This window comes from Myodes glareolus, chromosome 19 (genome assembly GCF_982192425.1).
Source record: "Myodes glareolus chromosome 19, mMyoGla1.1, whole genome shotgun sequence".
NCBI lineage: Eukaryota > Metazoa > Chordata > Mammalia > Rodentia > Cricetidae > Myodes > Myodes glareolus.
This window is the reverse complement of record NC_142044.1, coordinates 34,166,290-34,185,451: the sequence shown is the minus strand read 5'-3', so window position 1 is coordinate 34,185,451 and position 19,162 is coordinate 34,166,290. Positions and strand designations below refer to the sequence as shown.

General features: G+C 46.8%; 1 protein-coding gene across 1 annotated transcript in view; it reads left to right on the top strand.

Moving 5' to 3' along the window:
• The window catches only part of Col22a1 (collagen type XXII alpha 1 chain), a 245,719-nt gene that overhangs the window by 145,721 nt on the left and 80,836 nt on the right, over positions 1 to 19,162 (top strand). Inside the window, exons 36-40 of the mRNA XM_087898834.1 lie at positions 1,577 to 1,630; positions 3,373 to 3,426; positions 5,663 to 5,767; positions 6,666 to 6,710; positions 14,601 to 14,678. Of these exons, the coding sequence (XP_087754960.1) occupies positions 1,577 to 1,630; positions 3,373 to 3,426; positions 5,663 to 5,767; positions 6,666 to 6,710; positions 14,601 to 14,678 (336 nt within the window). The remainder of the gene's footprint in view (positions 1 to 1,576; positions 1,631 to 3,372; positions 3,427 to 5,662; positions 5,768 to 6,665; positions 6,711 to 14,600; positions 14,679 to 19,162) is intronic.

Below are 19,162 nucleotides of genomic sequence, written 5' to 3'. Positions count from 1 at the left end.
TTATCTCTCTGTCTCTCTATTTCTTTTTCTTTTTATGTGTGTCTCTGTACCTCTATCTCACTCTGTTTCTTCAATGCCTTTCTCTCTCTCTCTCTCTCTCTCTCTCTCTCTCTCACACACACACACACACACACACACACACACACACACACACACACAGAGAGAGAGAGAGAGAGAGAGAGAGACCCTCAAACACAAAGCAGCAGTCAAGGCATTGTACAGATAGACACTTCTCTGTAGGCACCCACTGAACTCTGAGGTTACTGCTCCTAGCTTTCCCAACCACATCCACAGATTAGATGTGCTGAGTCTCAGAGAGGCAGGCACTCTTCACTAGGACTGCATGGAGCTGTGCTGTGTAGCCAAAGCCCCAGAGCTTAGATGTCACCATAATACTAGATGATGGCAGAGCCAGACTGACCTGACCAGTTAGCCAAACAAAGCATCTAGTGTCCAGTCTGGTCTGGTGACCACAGACCAAATGTCCTGGCCAGAACATCATTATATGATCTGGTATTCTGTGACTGTGGCTTAGAGGAGGTGGGGCCAGTCATGAATAGTGGCTAGTGTGGATGACACAGAAAGAGAGAGATGGGTTTTTCTTGCAGCAAGGCCAGCCTGCCTTGTGCTCAGATAGGTAGAGTGGGTTTGGGTAAGGAGGCTAGGAATGTGCCCTGTGAGTTCTGATTGACACACATGGCCTATGATAGTGGACAACACTGGAGACCCTAAGCAATCTCGAGTCCTTTGAGTATGCCTTAGTTCCCATTCTACGACACTGACCCTCCGACATGACCTCAGCCACACCCCCTCTCAGAGTCGCGACCCAGGTCAAAGTCCACTTCAGGAAACAGTCACCCTGATATCATCCAGTCCAGCACACACGTGCAGTGTGCACATGGGCTCACACACGCACTCACACTCACTCGTCCACTCCCTCCTCAGATGCTTTTGCTCTGTGGATGGTGCCAGCATCTTCAGCATGGTGTTGTATTCTTCAGCCTTCTCAGGCTCACACAGACCTGTGATCACCTGTGACCCAGTGGCCCATCACAAGCCCTCTCCACCCCCCACCCCCAAAGTCCCTTTCTGTCCAACTCATGGCGAGCCACTGCTCAGCCTGTCACCGATCCTGTTTGTCCTGCAGGGTTTGTCCAGTGTCCTTCAACACCTCAGTGTGCCAGGGGCCTCTTCTTCATAACTCACCTCAGAACAGCTCCCTATGCATAGGGTCAAGGCTGGTGGTCACCTAAACTTCTTAGGCACGCTGGGTGGCTTTCTTCTCTGCCCACCCCTGGCATCTATACTGCCTGCCCCGTGCCATCACCTGGTTTGAGGAACCGTGAGAGTCTTCCTGTCTCTGGTTCACTCTACCTCCAAGCCCATTCACTTGACTCTCACCAGTGGGGATACTGTAGTCTCAATGAAGGACAGTTTTAACCTCTGTGATAGTCTGGAGGTTGTTCCCGCAGCTGAGGGGGAACTGAGTTGTATGAGAAATTTATGGATAGTGGCCGGGGTCGGTTATTAGTAGCCAATACATTTGGCTTTTCTCAATTGTTCCATTTCTGATTAGGGTGCTCCAGGACCTGCAGGACCCCCTGGTGTCAGTGGTCCCCCAGGAAGTTTGGTGAGTATGGCAAAGAGAGGAAGGGTGTTGTAGTGAGTCATGACCCTGCAGGGCCTGTCATGGTTCACTTTCTTATCGTCCTTCCCATTCACATAGAGGTGTGGGTAGCACGGTCTCACAGGAGGGTACATCAGTGTACTAACGAGGGCTACCCAGAACATTACCAACCCAAGTTTCTAGGTAGCACTTCAGCTCCCTAGGTGATAGATGGATTTGGTGAGGGCCGAGAGGCTGTACACTTCACTGATGCTGGAATCAACATCACCGTTTGCCTTCAAAGAAATCCGTGAACCCAAAGAAGTCAGAGGTCCCTGATGGCTGTTAGATACCTGGATTCTCACCCAGCTCTCTCAACAGCTGGCATTAAGACCTCGGTCAATCATCCCTAATCTCTTTCATCTGAAGAAACAAGGCAGGGTTAGACCAGGTTAGACAGGATTAGATGCGTCATCTTTCAGGTCTCAGATCAGCTGCTGAAATTCCTCCCCTCCCTCTCCCAGATGGCGATCCAAGATGCCTCTTAATGGGCTAGTATTATGATTCAATGCAAGCATTGATTTAGACTTTAATGATTTTCAGTAAATTATACAGTGGCATCTGGTCACACGCCACAGGGAATCTATCCTCTTGCATTAGATTAGTCCAGGCTTGTTCCCTAAACCTTCCCAGGTAGCTGTGACTCAGAGGACTGATGCATGACACTTAGAATCTTAGTGCACAACATGTTAGTCTGTTTCATTCACACAGCAAGCCTCTTAGGGGGACACAATCCCTGACCTGCTTTATGCTAGAGGAAACGGAGGCAGGAGATGTGGCATGGGCTAAGTGGTTGGAGTGGCTCTTTTCTGTAGTCTTTGCTTTCCCACCGTACATACATAGTCAATACTTTCCTGGCTTTTGGGGAGCACTGTACCCAGTCATCCACAGGAAAGGGATAGGATTGTCTCCTGAAGTAGCTCCGGGGTGATGGGAGAAGAAACAGCCCAACTCTTTAAATATATGTGTACATATACATATATGTATATATGATATTTTGTGTATGTATGTATATATGATATTTTGTGTATGTGTGGCCGTTTGACTTCAACACACTGTGTACCACTGTGTGCTGGTGCCTGTGGAGGTCAGAAAGGGGCTTCAGATAGCCCCCCAAAATGGAATACGGAGCTGTAAACTACTGTGTAGGTGCTGGGAATTGAACCCAAGTCCGCTGGAAAAGAAGCCAGTCCTCTTCACCCCTGACCCATCTCCCTAGCTCCAGTGATCTCATGCTTCGCCCCAAGGGGAGGTAGCCCTGCAGGGTGTCCTGGGCGGGTTCCAGAGTCCTCAGGAGGACTGAGCTCCAGTGTCTCGGTGACTGGCTAACTGTTTCCTCATTGCCATATGTCCCCACTGGTGTGTTCATAGAATGTTTATCTGCAAGGTGCTGGGGGAGAACCCACCGACACTGGAAGGGTTGGTCTCTGACACAAAATCAGGTTCTTTTTTTTTGGTTTGGTCTGTCCTCACCTGATCTGCCTACTCAAAGACTAAGGGTTTAATGGGCAAGCACTGGGCAGACCATATCTATTCTCAAAGTTTTGATGTACAAGCTCTACAGCCAGACTTAGGCAAGGAGATGGGCATTAGTGAGTTTAAATCAGGATGGGAATCATTAGCAGAAGTGAAAGGGGGCCTGGTGACATACCCCAAGGGCTACTGTCCTTTAAACACTGACCGTGTGAACACCTTCCTTTTTCCAGGGTCCCCCTGGCCTCAGAGGCACCCCTGGGAAAGACGGGGCGCGTGGGGAGAAGGTAAGAGCCATACAGACTGCAGAAAGGCGTTGTTGTTGAAGGCTTCACTTGGGCAGCAGTCAAGGTGCTCACGTTGCTCAGGGCTGTCCTGGGGCCCAGGCACAGGAGGGACTGTGTGAGAGAGACAGGGGGATGGGACATTTCACCCTTCTCACTGTCACAGCTCGTCCTGGGGTCAGAGTAGTGTCCCCCTTGCAGATGCCAACAGAACTCCGAGGGACATTGTATGTCCTTTATCTCATAGCTGGTGAGCAGCCGAACTGGATCTCACTGTACATCCCACATTCACTGAGCACCATGGTTGCCAGGGAACCCTCTCAAGCCTGGGAAAGCATTTTGTGTCTTAGAGAGAAGGAAACAAGATCCTGCTTGCTATCATCGGAAATTGCCTCCAGGTCCGGGAGGAGCAAGACACCCTCTGCTGTCCTGCTGCTCATTGCTCTGACATGACCATGGGCTTCGGGAAGGTGCTCATGTCTTAGCGATGCTCATCAGTGCCCAAGGGAGATAGAGAGTTCTAGACCCACTAAAGGCTGGTTCAGTGTCCCGGTTGTGTGACTCTAAACGAGGGTGACAACAGTGATTATCAGTAGGGACAGTCTCACCTCCTCCGGACTTTTGGTTGTCCTCCCACTACGGGGAGGGGTGCGGTCAGCATAGTATATACAGAACAGGATTCTGTCTTAACTACCACAGAGCACAGTGAAGGATGCTATCTGTCCTCAACTCTCTCAACATGCACGATTCAGGCATCCTCGGTGTCAGCAGGACCAAGGCTGAGAAACCATCACTAGAAAATGGCATCCTCATTGCGTTGTGTTTGAATTTGCTCTGCTGTAAAATGAGGAGGATAGTAGAAACTTGGGGTCCAAGCTTATGGGCTTCACTCCAAGGACTGGGGCTAGGGGCATGGCCTTGAGAGAGGACTTGTGACAAGAACATGGTGGTGTGTCTTGTTCCCTTTGCACATAAGGTGTCCTTCCTCCAGATGTCCCATCTACAGACGTCTACACAGTCGCCCAAATATGGCTTGTATTTTAGATAGGGTCTCACCCTGTGGCTCGTGCTAGGCTTGAACTCACTCTACAGCTCGGGCTAGCCTCTAACCCATGGTGATCCCCTTGCCTCAGACTCCCGAGTGCCAGGATTAAAGGAGAGAGCTTCTCCAAGTTCATCAAATTGATCCCTTCTAGATGTTTCTCCTGGAAACTGTTAAAGACATGATTGTTTTTTTTTTTACTATCTTTTTTTTGTTTTTTGTTTTTGCTGAAACTTTAACAAGAGTGAGTGTATTTTTTTATTTTAGCAAAAGATTTGGTTTTAAAATTAAAATTTTAGGAAGAAAAAATATTCTCGAGGAAAGAGCGAACTGTAGAAAATATCTTTGACTTGTGGTCTGTTGATCACAACCTTAATAATAAGCCCTGGTGGTGCGGGTACAATTTTGTGTGTGTGTGTGTGTGTGTGTGTGTGTTAGATTTTGGAAACAGGGTCTCCTTATGTAGTCCACGGATACCTGGAACTTTTTGTGTCAATCAGGGTGGTGTACAACTTGCAGTAATTCTCCCTGCCTCTAATTACCAAGTGCTGGAATTATAAATGTATACCATAATACCTTGCTGGTGCTTTAAAAAAAAAAAAAGATAATACTACCTTAAGTTGCCCCTTAACTTAAAAATGGATAAATCCCAATTGTATTTCCTGTGTGCTGTTGACCCATTTGACCTCTAGGGGGAGCCAAACACTTCTTGATCAGAAACAACATGAAGGTTGAGTCAGGCCTGGGGCTGGAAGGGTCCAGACTGAGGCAAAACGGCAAAATTCCTGAAATTGCAGTCTACTCTTTAGCACGTTCTGTGACTGGCCTGGGGATCTGATAAAGATGATCCTGCTCTCTAGGCTTGAAGAGACCCCCTCCATCACCTGCTTGCAGCCTTGGCTGGTTTTCCTGAACTTGTTCATCAGAGAAGGGATAGGCACAGGCTACATGAAACTTGGTGGAGGCTCTGCCCAGTAAAGGACTTTAGCATGTAAATGTGGGCGGGGTTGGTGGCGGGGGAGGAGGGTAGAGTTCAACTTTTGAGAGCCTATTGAGCAGCCTGTCTTCTGATGCCCCAGAGGGACATGTCTTTTAGAGTTCTCCAGGCAACTCCGAAGCCTCCATGCAGACTCAGGACCATTGCTAAGCTGAGGTCTGTGCTCTGCTGATGCCAATCAAGTTCTCTTTTCTCCCCAGGGAGCAGCAGGGGAGGAAGGCAGCCCGGGGCCAGCTGGTCCACGGGGTGATCCCGGTGCTCCTGGCCTTCCTGGGTCACCTGGAAAAGGGAAGGACGGGGAGCCGGTAAGTGGCAGGCTGACATGCTCTGAGCTTTGGGAAGCCAGGCTAGTTGGGGAGTTGGGGGAGCAGGGAAAGAGTCAAGCAAAGACTCATTTTAGAAAGTGAGTAGCCATAGCTGATGAAGTGGACCTGGGTGGGAAGGGGAGCTGTAAGGCTCGGGATGTCCCCTGACCCAGGGACGCAGTCCTGTCAATGGGCATGCTTAATAATAATCAAGTAAAGCACGCATAACGCAGTACTTCCATGCCAGGTTTTACTAACTTGTGAATTATTGCTGAAATCCTTGACTTAATCCTTTCAGCCTGTGGTTGACCACAGGAAGCTGGAGCCTTGGAAGTGAAACCACAGATGGGCCTGTGTGGCAGCAGCCAGGAGCACATGGAGCTCTGGTTGCTTGCTCTGGATCCAGAGGGAGCCAGTCATGCAAATGAGTTTCAAATGAGTTTCAAATTACCCAGCGGTCATAGCACACACACACACACACACACACACACACACACACACACACACAAAGAAGGGTTTCTAGGTTCATGCTGGACTCCTCTGGCCAAAAATAGACCTGGATTTCAAGTGTGCTCACGAGTGCCATATTAGACCAAGCTCATTAGCTGGAAATGGAAGCCCCTCCCGTAGGCTACCCCAGGTCTCTGTAGTGTGATAAAGAAGAAGGAGACTAAGCCTTGGGTCATGGGGTCAGGTGAGCCTGGCTTTTGGGAGCCCTTAGCATGGAGATGGGAAGAGAAAAACCACACTAAGGGATAGAGAGGCTTGTTTTTGTCCACATAGGGGCAGGAAGCAGCAGAGTCAGGGATCACACCCAGGCCCTATGACTGAGTGTCCTCACCTTGCAGTGACAGTCCCCTTTGTAGCTCTCATGGGTCCCTGTTGTTCATTTCAACAGGGACTTCGTGGACCACCTGGGTTACCTGGCCCCATAGGAACCAAGGTAAGTGCTTGTCCCAGCAAATTGGAGATGGTACGTATGGCACTTGGAGAGTGGGGGCCTTCTTATTATATGCATCTCTGGTCACCTCAACCACTCCCACATTTCTCATTTTGAGACTCTTGACGTCCACAGCAGGGCTTCATACAGGCTAACTAAATGAGCTTCATAGGAGCTAATTAAAAACGCTGCTGGCTTTCACCTGGCCAAGCCATGGTCCAAGTCTTCTCTTGTTACTGGTGAAATTTGGGTAGTAGATGATCCCCAAACTTTAACATAATTCTAATAGGAGTCTAGGTGTCTGGTGTATGCATGGGAGAGGGGCTGGGGAGGGTCTAAACAGCCCAGCACTTTCCCAACACTGCTCTCTTTCCCCAAGCTGTGGCATAAACGGTGGGGAGGGTTAGGGAGAGGAGAAGCTACAGGGCGAATTTTATGGGCCAGTGCTGGAAATCGGTTCCTATGTCCACCCACTAAATTCTAGTGACATTCATGATAAAGGAAGGCCAGAGACTGTCACCTAGTTGGGCACCAAAGAGGAAGAAGGAAATGGATGAATACCAGCCAAACTCCCTCAATTCATCAGCAACCATGGCAATATCCCCCTGAGCAAGCAGGATTGCCCCAAGGGCTTTCTGCTCGGATCCTTCATTCCTTTTTCAAGCTTGCCTGGATGACCAGTGCCTTGTTATTTCAACTGTAGCCCATCTATAGGGTGGACTGTAGGCCATTCCTGGGCCTCTGCGAGCGCATAGCTCGGGGAATATATGGATATGTAAACTGCAAAAGCAGGCAGGTGTTGGGAGGGGGGTGTGAGGCCTGAGTAGTTCAGAGAGTCTCTTCTTTTCTTCTTTTTCTTCTTTGTGTCTTTCACATCACATCTCTTGATCCCACTCACCTCCCCATCCCTTCATATCTACCCTCTGCTCTTGCAACCTCCCCTTCCCCCCAGTAAAATAGAATTTACGAGAATAAAAAAAAAAGAAAGAAAATTTCATCATGCAAGTTGTAATGTGGCATAGTGAGTCACACTGTGTATCCTTTTTGTCTGAAGCTGTTGAGGGCCATGGATAGCTCTCCCACTCTAATGACCGCAGCGCCAGCTCTCCCAACTGCTACAGGCAGCTAGGAGCAGGGATGGGGGTGGTGTCTCTCCCTTGCCCCTACCACTGTATGGCAGATAAGGGGTGGAGTCAGATCCTCCAAGCTCACCCTCTGGTTCACCCACACCCCTGTCAACAGGGTCAACTCTACTGTGTAGCTAAGGCCAAGAGCAGGGCCTCTTTCCTGAGCACTGTAACCTGTAAGGGGGTGGGACCTTCTCTCCCTTACCCATGCTGCCTCATAACGGACAAGAAGTGGGAAGAGCTCTCCCACGCTCACACCTTTGAGGCTGGCTCGCCTGCCCCTACCAACAGGGTCGGCTCTACTGTGCTGCCCAGGTGGGTTGTAGGGTCTGTTCTCCAGAGTGCTGCAGCTGGTGGGGGGAGGGGCAGGGGCAACACAGAGAGGCTCTTAACCTGGTTTGGTTGGGAGTGGCTACTTGGAGAGTGAGGCCCTTGTCCTCCTTTGAAACTGCTTGTGGAAGCTGGCCTGGGAAGAAGGAAGTGCTGCTGTAGGCCTTGGCAAGAGGGTTGAACACAGAGGGGACACTGAGGCACGGGGTGCAGAAAATTTAACTCTAACCATTCCCCCACACAGTGAGAAATATGACACCAACTCAGATACATGGACTTGAGAGGATGTGGGCCAGAGTCATACTCGCTGATGTTAGGATGGGATGCTCGGATATTTGGCTTTAACGGGATATGCATATTTAACTTACATAAAGATGCTATTACAAAATCACTTCTTACCACTTGTGCCTATTTATAAAAACAGTTTCTTTAAAAGGAACTTCTTGCTACGAGTGGTGGTGCATGCCTGTAATGCAAGAACTTAAGGGGCAGAGATAGGATTAGGAGAATTTGGGTCTGAGGCTAGACTGGGTCATTAGGTTGGGTCCAGACTACCCTGGGCTACAGAGTAAGGGTCTCTCTCAATGAAAAAAAGAAATCACCCTAAAAACATGGAGAACATATTCATGGTTCTGTTGTCCCCCAAGTCACCAGCTGGTACTTTCTGAAGCACACTGCCTCCAATCCCAGATGGAGTTTTAAGCTTCCATATATGCTGCAGTGACTGGCAGTTTTATTCCCAGCCCTAGAGTCCACCACCTGATAGGAGACCATTTCCATTTTTTCCTTTGACTTTACAACTTTTGGGATCTTAGCAAAAATCAAACAAAGAAACAAACAAAAAAACCTACAGAGTAAATTGAATTTAAAGTTACGTGTGAAAAGTTTCACCAAACTAATTTCTAGCATAAGGAAGTTTGAGGTGTTGAGGTTCCATAGATGTTGACAGTAGCAAAACATAGGTCTCCGCTTTATAATTTCCTCCTAGTCCAGCAGGTTCTCTCTGCATCTATCCTAAACCTTCAGTAATCGCGATTGTAGTATACTAATTTGCTTGCAGTATGGTAATTTGATTGCATTACCTATGATCAAGCATTTCCCTAAATGGGGGAATTATCTATATGGCAGGAGTAAATGTACGTCATCTGCGTATTTTCTGGGAGAGTGCCAGCATTGTCTAAGGGAGTCTGTCATTGGTGAGTCCTGTCCAGATTCTCCTTCAGTGACCAAGCATTCTGACCCTTCCATCCTAAGAAGGACCTTCAGGCCCCAGAGGACACTGGGAACCTTTTAGAAGCAAAAACAGGGTATCAGAAGTGACAGAGAAGTAAATGGCTTGATTTGACTCATTTTCCACCACAATCACATGTAACCTTTATCTAACAGTAGGAGGCACTTAATTCCTTTTATTCTGCAGTTGTATCTTAGGACCTTAATAGAGTCATAAAATACATTGCTTTATTTCTTCCAGGAAGAGTGTGTGTGTGGAGGGGGGGAGGTTATGTTACCATATCCATAAGAAATAGTTCCCTAGTGTAGGGCTCGCCACCAATATCTGTGCAAAAAAAAAAAAAAATGCATTGGTATCCCGTGGTTTCAGCTTTCCGACTGCAGCAGGATGTTGTTGAGCTAGGTAGCCTGTATCTGATCTATGCACACACTGTTGGAGAAGTCTTGTGGGAGCCAGTGAAAGCATCAGCCACTGTAGAAGGTGGGCTCAGACTCCTGCCCCAGTGTAGCTGAGCATTTTCAACACCATGGGGGCTCGGGCTAAGTCATGCTATTTCTGCACCAACCGTTCCCCTTAAATGTCCACTCATCACACTGTTCATGTACAATGTGTAAGGTACTGGGTTTGAGGAATAAAGGTTCCCACTTTGAAGGCATTTAGAACATAAGTCAGAATTCAAGGACATCTTTATTTGGAAGTGTATTGGTCAGGGGGATCGTAGAGGAGGGGATGCAAGGGAGGAGGGAAGGAGAGAGATCGAGAGAGATGTTCAGCCCAGTCCCAGGTATGGAGAAGGCGTATTTCATGGGATTAATGGAGGAAGCGATCTAGAAGTTTCCTTCAGCACATCTTAATGTGTCCCGGTTGGTGGTAATACAGGCAGCTCAGTGGGGAACGCTTGCTTCTTGCAAAGTGAACATGTTTGGACTTTATAGGGAACTTACTTTGAATTCCAACTCAACTGTCTATAAGATAGAAAGCAAAGGGTTTAGCTTTCTGAGACTATTAATTTTATGTTTGAAGGAGTAAGGAATATTTGACACTAAAAAGGCTCCTGGGGAGAGAAATGATCTTATGTCACGGAGCTGTTGTTCTGTAACTTCCGTCTTTTTGCGGAACCGCATACTTATTCACATATTCCTCTCTGGAGTGTAGGTCCCAGATACTAGCTCTTGGGCTCTGTTCCCTCTTACCCGCTGGTCCTCTGGCTCTCGGTGACAGAATGCTAGGTTTCTTTTTGTGTCCTTCGGGGGCCATTTTCTGAAAGTGTCCTTTCATTAAGCTGGGAAGTGGTTTCTTCAGGGAATTTTTAGCATCACAATAGTCTATAGGCACAGATGGGGCCAGACCTGGTCATTGTGCAGACAAATCAATCATGGATTCACTGCTGCTAAATTGGGTCAGAATATGCTAAGCATGGTCTATCCTCTGGGGTATAGGAGAGAAGCTTATTTTGGGGAAGGCAGAATTCAGTGTCTGACACAGTACAGCTGATGAAGATTGCTTGTTCTCACATCCAGGCAGAGGGCATTAAAGCCAATATCTGGCTTTATGGCAGACACTTGGTGCATAGATACATAGATATCTACTCTATATTTGAGATAAGTGGTGGCAGATTTTATTGAATAGGCAAATGAATAAGGAGTCTACTTTCATGCTGTTTACAGGAAAGCCAGAGGTGAGAGGACCCATGGATAACGTGTGACAGTGTGAAGATTAATGGGGATGTATGCATATAGCTAAAGTCTAGCAGATGACAGACAAAGAGGGCAGGCTGAGACAGCTCTGTGGAAAAGGAATGACTGGACCAAGCCAGTGACTGGGTCTGTGTTCTTGGGAGCTTGGGTCATACAAGTTTAAGCATGCTCTCAGAGGCAATGGCATGTACAGGAAGCAGGGATGTATCTGTAACTTTGCTACTGATGTGGCAGAATAACACTACAAAAAGCAAGACACGGGAGATAGAATTTATTTTGACATGCAGCTGCAGAGTGGGTCGAGTCCATTATTGGGAAAGCACTGCATCCAGAGTGTGAGGTCAGCCTGGCAGGGTGGAGTGATCACATTTTAACCGTACAGAGGAAGCATCACAGTAAGCTCAAGGAAACAGAGGTTGGGGTATAAACCCAGCCAAAAGTAAAGCGATTAGATTTTTATCTGTATGCAAGAAGCAGGAAGCAGAGGGTTAGGGGAGGGGAGTGGGGAGGGAGTGAAAACAGGAAGTGGGGACCATCTATAAACCTCAACCCCATTTCCACCCTAATGAAGTACTCCCTCCAGGAGCACTGCACTTCCTCAAGTTTCTGTAACCTTCCCAAACAGTGTCACCAACTGGGGACCAAATGTTCCAATGCATGAGCCAGTAGAGGGCATTTCTTATCCAGACCATTACAAAGGCGATAGAAACATCAGTGTGGAAGAACACAGATTTATAGTGTAACTTGTCATTAGGGGGTCAGGGTTACTGATGTACGTGGGATGTGGCATTGGGAAGGGACAAGAGGCTAGCTCCAGCAGCGAAGTCTGCATCAGTCACTTCAAAGCAAACTCAAGGTTCAAAAGGAACGGTTTTGTTTCACTTTATATGTGTCCATCTTATTTTTCCTTTCTGCTAACTTTCAGTAAAATGTTAACTGGAGTACTTGGTGTGTCTCTCAACTTTGTAGTCACTTCCCTTCCAGATGATTGCACAGAAGATGCAGAGGATCTTGGCAGAATCTTAATATTTTATTGATCAAAGTGTTAAGGTGCAGAGACACCATGAGGCCTTCCCAGGGTTACAGTAGGGGCCTGACATTATCCTGGGGCCAAACCAAGCAACACTCAACTGTGCCTGAGATATTCCTACCTGAATCTCCACTCTTGTAAAGAGCCCTTGGCAGATGAGCCATGGGTCAGGTTTGCCCTTGTTTTTTTTTGTTTTTTGTTTTGTTTTTATTTATCTCCTTGCCCCACTTCCTATACTTCTTAACCAGATTTTCTAGATCCAAAGCATGTTACATTTCCAAGGCCTAGCCATATCACATCAATATAAAGAAATGGAATGCACTAAATTGGAATTTGAAGGGAAATTAGGAGAGATCTAGTAGAATACTTGTGGATGGGGCAATAGCTGATCTGTTTCTCAGGGATCACCAACAGCTGGTGGCCTAGCCAGGTTGGGCTTGGGAGGACAAGGAAGGGAAAGAGCAGGCATTAAGGGGGCTTAGTGAGGGATTTGGGTTTGGGTTTTTACTTTTTTTTTTTTTTTGTAAGGACTTTGTAAGTTTCACTCTTCCCATCTTCATGACTGATACTCCACTTCAGGACTTAGCATTAAATACTGACAGTAAGCAGGCATCCTGACTGAATTGCAAGTGGGGACTAGAGCCTAGATCTCGGCTTACAGCCGGCACACAATGAGTATTGGCTGAGTGAAGATCTAACTGTTGTCATCATGGGAGCAGGAAAGCAAATCACCTTAGAAGCATGGCTTTTCTTCTTTATCTGTGACTAATGTCTCTTACTGATTCATCTTTGAAAATTTCATACATGTACACAATTTATTTTGATCATAGACATCGTCCCACTTACCCCTCTCCAGATCTCCTTGGGCTTCCCAGTACATCTCCCTCCCAACTTTATGTTATTGTTTTGGTTTTTTTGGAAAGAAAAATAACCCACTGGAGGCAACTTTGGCTTCCTGTATGGATGTGTAAGCGGGGTTCTGCACCAGGGATGGGCGCCCAGCCAGCTGTTTTCAGAGACGCTTTTAATGCTGTGGGCAGTTGTTAGTGCAGAGACTCCATGTGCTAGGAATAGGTGGACGTGGATATCAGCTCTAGAAGAGACATTAATACTACCCTCTGACACACAAGACTCCGGAAACACTGAGAAGCAGGAGCCGCCATTATGGACAAAAATATAGCTTATTTATTATCTATTTTCGATGCTTAAAAACATATATGTTAATATTTCTTAGAGTCAGCTTTCTGATTGTAGTTCCTTTGGCTCTTTCCTGGGCTGGTTGACTCATTCCTGGATATTATGTGGTCTGAGCACGGACACCTGCCACTGCATTGTCAGACTGGAGGGCTAGAAGGGCAATCCCTAATGTGATACGGTGATGTGTTTGTTAAGTTTGGGTTGGGAGAAACAGTCCTAGGCATATCGCATCCCTGATATTGCCTGTAGTGTTAGGGAGGCACGGCGAACAGACTCATTAGCAGCGAGGCACCCCAAATCTGAACATTTGTGCAAAGTGTGGCGATCCAAGACTGGAAAAGCCTTTGTCAGCACCAATTAGGATGGCTGCCCACACAGAGCCGGCCTTGGTCAGAGACGCTTCTCTGTCTTGCCGCTGACGGAATTAAAACACCGGAAACTGGAACCTCTGCTTCCTTCTGTGGGAGACAGCAGTCTTTTACTCCTTTCTTTCTTCTCCCGTCAAGTTCGGAATGTCACACATGTCACACGGCGAGAACAGCAGCAAAAGCAGCAGTTGCCTTGTGTGGGCTGAGTGGCAGGGCCACAGTGCGTTCTCTTTGTGCTTAACTCTTTTAAGCAGCACGCTACCAGGCTGACTCAGCTGTTCCTGTGTGCCACTCTGGTAGGTGAGGACACATGCTCAGGACACTTGCCATAAGTCAGCAGTTCATTAGTGCCGAAGCCACAATTTAAAGTCGACCCTCCAGTACCCAAATCCATCTTTTTAACCACACTGCTGAACGCTTTGGTCTTACTAGAGTTATCTTTGAGGCTCCTTCTCCCACCCCCGGAAGAACTGCTCATGAAGTGTAGGTATTGGGAAAGTTTTGAAACACTGTTGTGTTTATTTTCTGATGATGTGGGGTCTGAGTTGAAATGTGGGTGCACGTCTGCTTAGGATGAGGGTATGACGAATGTCGGGGAAGCACCATAGCTAGGTGGTCTGCACTTGGGGAGCATATTTAGTTTTCTAATCACAGTTGGAGTCATGTTGAAATTGGGGCCACTTTGAGAGGTATGTGTTCACAGTCGTCGGGCTCTGGTTCATGTAATGAACCTCTGGACTAAGAGGGAGGACTGGCACCTTTAGTGTATCACAGAATGGAGCATGAAGGATGGTACTGGGTGAGGAGCTGATGAAGCAGCGGTCAGGATTCCGTGGGAAGCATAATTATTCCTGTACATCGTTCCTGATCTTGTCAGCACTAACCTGTTCGTCTGCTCTTTGTATCTCCCTAGGGTGACCGAGGAACACCTGGGATCCCTGGCTCTCCCGGCAGCCGTGGCGACCCAGGCATTGGGGTTGCTGGTCCACCCGTGAGTCCTTGTTCAGCTAATGTCCTTGTTCTCGGGTCACACTCACACTGCAGATTCCTGCTGGCTCCCTTGGGAGTCTGCAGCGTAGGTTCCTGTAGAGACAGTCCTGTTTCAGCTGATGTGGCAGCAGGCTCTGCGTCCTTGGGTCCATTAAATGCAGGGTTTGTATACATGGCTGCAGTTGGTGCAAAACTTGTAGTTCTTCTAATGGGAAAAAAAGAATGCAACTTTTGGACCAATGCATGGGGGTGTGATTCAAAACAAGGGCGACAAATCAACAAACCCACCACTCTTGTATTTGTTCTTCATAATTCCATTACATGCATATGAAGTACATATAATATACGTAGTCAGCATTTCCTTCATTTCCTCCCTCCTTCCACCGCAGCCCTTCTTCCCACCAAGTCATCCTATTTCCAGGATTTTTCCTTATTGCCAACTGAATTTAATTAGGGTTGCCTGTGTGAACACAGCTGTGGGCTTATTTACTTGAACAAGGGCACTCACTATACAAGGGACTGCCACTGAGGAGTATGGCTTCTTTCCCCAGCAAGTGTCTGTAGCTCCTCAGAGTTGGGTGGGGTCCTTTTAGTCCTGCCCTTTTCCATGATGCAGGGGTGGTGTGCCCAGCATTGTGCACAATCACTGCTGTTGTGATTTCACCCAATGTAAGACCCACGGAGCTTGTAGCTCTGCTGTCTCTGAGTTACCCAGGCTCCTCCATGTCCTCAGCCAATGGAGATTCACTCTCTTTGTCCTCAACCAGGCATCCCCTGTGGAAGACACACTTTGTCCGTAGGATACATGATGCTGATGTTTAGGTTTGTTTCTGGTGAAGAACTAGATTTCTGTTGTTGAGACTGGAATCATGTTTTGTGTCTTTCCACCATCATAGAAGTGTCTTTTCTTCTCCCTGTGGCTGAATGGTAGCTTTCAGAACTTAAGGACAACTTTCAGTCTGAGGCTTTCTCTTCTCCCATCTGCTCTCTCCTTTGCTAAAGGCAGAATATTGATTCAGCTTCAACTGCTTCTTTTTTCTTGACAGTCAGCCATGTCTTACTATTACTTGAGAGAAACTCAAATACTCAGCTATGCCTAAGAATAGCTCAGCTACCCACATATAATTATTATTGTAAGCCATGTGCCCAGTCTAACTTCACCCCTGCTAAACATAGCAAAACAGCACATGGCCTTGTCTCTGCTTTTTCCACATTTGAGAAATGCAGACCACAACCAAAAAGATCTCAGTATCATTCTTCTCATTATTTTATGGAGAATTTCATATAGAGTTCTGTATTCACATCGGCTCCCCAATCCAACTCCTCCTGTGTCCATCTCCCACTCCTTAGCATATTTCGGACCTCTTATCTTTACTATTGTGTGTGTGTTTGTAAATATAACCTGCTGAATTCAGGTAGTGTTGCTTGCGTGTTTACGTGCTCAGAGCTGACTATTTGGTATTAGATAGCTATTAATTGCCTTTATTTCTTTATTTAGGGCTGAAGTTTGTAGCATTTCCCCTACCCACAATATTATTGAGATTTCCTGGGTGCAAATACCCTGCCATATACAGAAGACACACACTTCCAGTAGACATATTGATCCTTAGACTCTTAGAATCTTTCCTCCCCCATCTTTTACAATGTTCTCTGAGCCGTTGGTGTAAAGAGTTGTATTGTTGATGTATCACTTGAGGTCGGACACCCCATTGTCAGTGTTCTCTGAATTTTGACCAGTTATGGATTTCTAGAATGTTCTTTGCTGCAAAATGACATTTCTTAGTTGTGAGTTGAGAGCTACATTTATCTGTGGGCATAAGAATAAATATTTAAATGTGGTTAGAAATTATACAGGCTGAGGATAGTGGCAGTAGTGGGTTTTCTAGGGTCTGTGGCCTTACCACTGTGCATAGTTGGCTACATTTACAGTACCAGACATAAATTATCTCATTTCTGAGCAGCCCTTAAGTCAAATGAGCCCGCATTTGTTTACTCCTAAGATGTAAGTGGCACTGTTGTGTCTTTGGGGCTATCTTGTTGTGTTGGTCATTGTTATCATCCATAGGCTAACTAGCATAATTTTTCATACATAACTCCCAAAGAAAAAGGAGAGTGATCTAATTTATTATCTATAATATCACATAAAATAAAAGTTCCCTTTGCTTTCGTCTGTAGCCGCCATGCATCTGAGTCAGGTTAGGGTTCCCTCCTCACACATAATTCTCTCTTCTTCCACTCTCCCACAGACCTGGGGGCCTCCCCACTGGAAAAGACCACCTGCTTCGGCATCCTACCAACAATGGGGACTCCTTCAAGGTGTCAGAATTGCAGGGAGGCTCTCGGTCTTTCTAGGTGCCACAGACACTGTGGCAGGAGCAAATGAATTCCCTTACGGGAGCCCTGTCTGGTTTGTTTTCTTTCACGGGAAATTTCAGCTAGAATTTCTGACAGTCAACACCCTCCGTTACATCCATTGTATTTTCTGTCTTGGGCTTTTATTTATTTTAGTGTCTAGTAATTCAAAGGAACAAAGATAAAGAAACAGTAGCCCAGACTTCTTGTTTCTGAAGTCCTCCTCTCAGAAGGGCCCCTTTCCCTAGAAATTAAGAGTTTGATTCATTGACCCTTAGAACAGAAAATGCCGTGTTGTGTGCCTGGGATGTGACTGTCCCCTTGTGTCCCCTCTACTCCTCAGGGATACACCCCAGTAAGCTCATCTTTCGACAGTCCATGCTGAATGCCTAGGGTGTGATTGTCCCCTTGTGTCCTGTCCACTCTCCAAGGATACACTGCATTGAGCTCATATAGACAACCAGGCAACAGAGGTGGCACAATTCACCCCAAATCTAACTAGCACAAATCACCATGAAATATCTTCTTGCCTAGCTGATTCCACAGGAAAAATAATTTGCTAACTGCAGCCAAGAAAGAGGCTGTAAATCAACTCTTTAGTGTATTTCTACCACTTGGGCTTATTAAAAGCTTCCTGGCTGATGAAACCTTATTGCATTGCCATAAATCTCATTGGCCAGCAGCCTAGGCTGGTGATGGCCCGAGGAGCTGCATGGGAGTTCAAAGACTTGCTGATAGCAGGTGTGGAAGGGAGGTGAGGAAGGATGTGTCGAGGTATTGGGGAACATGGATTTTTGCTGAGCAGCCCAATGTCTCTCTCAGTTCCATGCTGGGGTATAAAGGATCATATCCTGCACCCTATGCTTAGAGGAGATGGGTTTTCCTTTAGAGTTAAGTTAGGCCTCCAAAGCATGAATTTATTTGAGAAATGATCTCAGAAATCTACTCTTAGATGGTGACAAAGTAAGTCAGAGATAGGAAGAGAACTCAGGTAGAGTTTGTTATCGAGCAGGTGGGCACTATGGGCAACTAAGTCTTACTCTTCTGACTTCTGGGTGACTACATGGTACACTCTCAGAGACTCCTGCAAAAGACAAAGGGAGCTGGATTGTTGATGTACCAATACCATAAGTAGTGAGCTGCTCCCAGGAACCATCAGTCAGACCTTGGGCTTGAACCCCACATATCCGACTTGCTAAAAAAGCCGTGGGACAAGAACATGGAGTAGATTTTGTTGTATGTTGCTCTCTGCCTCTTGCCTCCTCCAGAGCTTGTTCTTTAAGGCTTTGCTACCCGCCGTAAGGAAGCCAGGGGCTGGTATGTTGACCCTTACTCCATCAGCAGACGGGAGGCAGTAAGGTGGTGCAGCTGCTTGAGGTTTTAACTTTTTGCTATAGGGTCTTCACAAACAAAACCCTCCTTTCATCTTCACGTAGTCTCTGATCTTCCTTTGGTAAGATTTAAGAGCTAAATCATGAGCTCCTTCAGGCTTTGGGGAGATCAAAGTGCTCATGGACTGGATACCAGGAGCTTTGTAAGGACAAGGTGCTCACTGACAGCCACATAACCCCAGACAGATTCTTTCCTACTCGACAGTCTCCCTGTGGACCAAGTATCATCAATTTCAGCAGCACTATCAGGGGAACTGGGGGAATGTGGTGTGATACTCTTGACAATGGTGTCTAGCCTTTTACCTTTGCTTCTGTGATGTCATCAAATTCCTCTTTAGTACTTCGGAGCCTTGAGATTCTGGCAGTTAGCTGTAGGATGCCTTGACCAGTGAAGAAGCTCAGTGCACACACACTGGGGTATCCTTACAGTCCTTCAACTGCTTGATAGTTTTAAGAGTGGCAGGAGGCCCAGAGTCAACTGATTTCAGGCAAGGAAGCGTTTTGAATGCACCACACAAGTGTGTTCTGTGCATTCCTCTAGTTTCTATGGAATAATATAAAAGTCATAGAGCGAGCAGCCTCCTAAATGTGAGAATTAGACTAATATTATCTACCATCACCTGCCTCTGGCTGGCAGTTTGAACAGAAGCCTCAGGTGAGGTCTTCCTCCTTTGTTCTCATGTAATCCTTCCAACAGCCTACCAGACTATTTCTGCTTGCCTGTGTGTGAGGAAGCAAACAT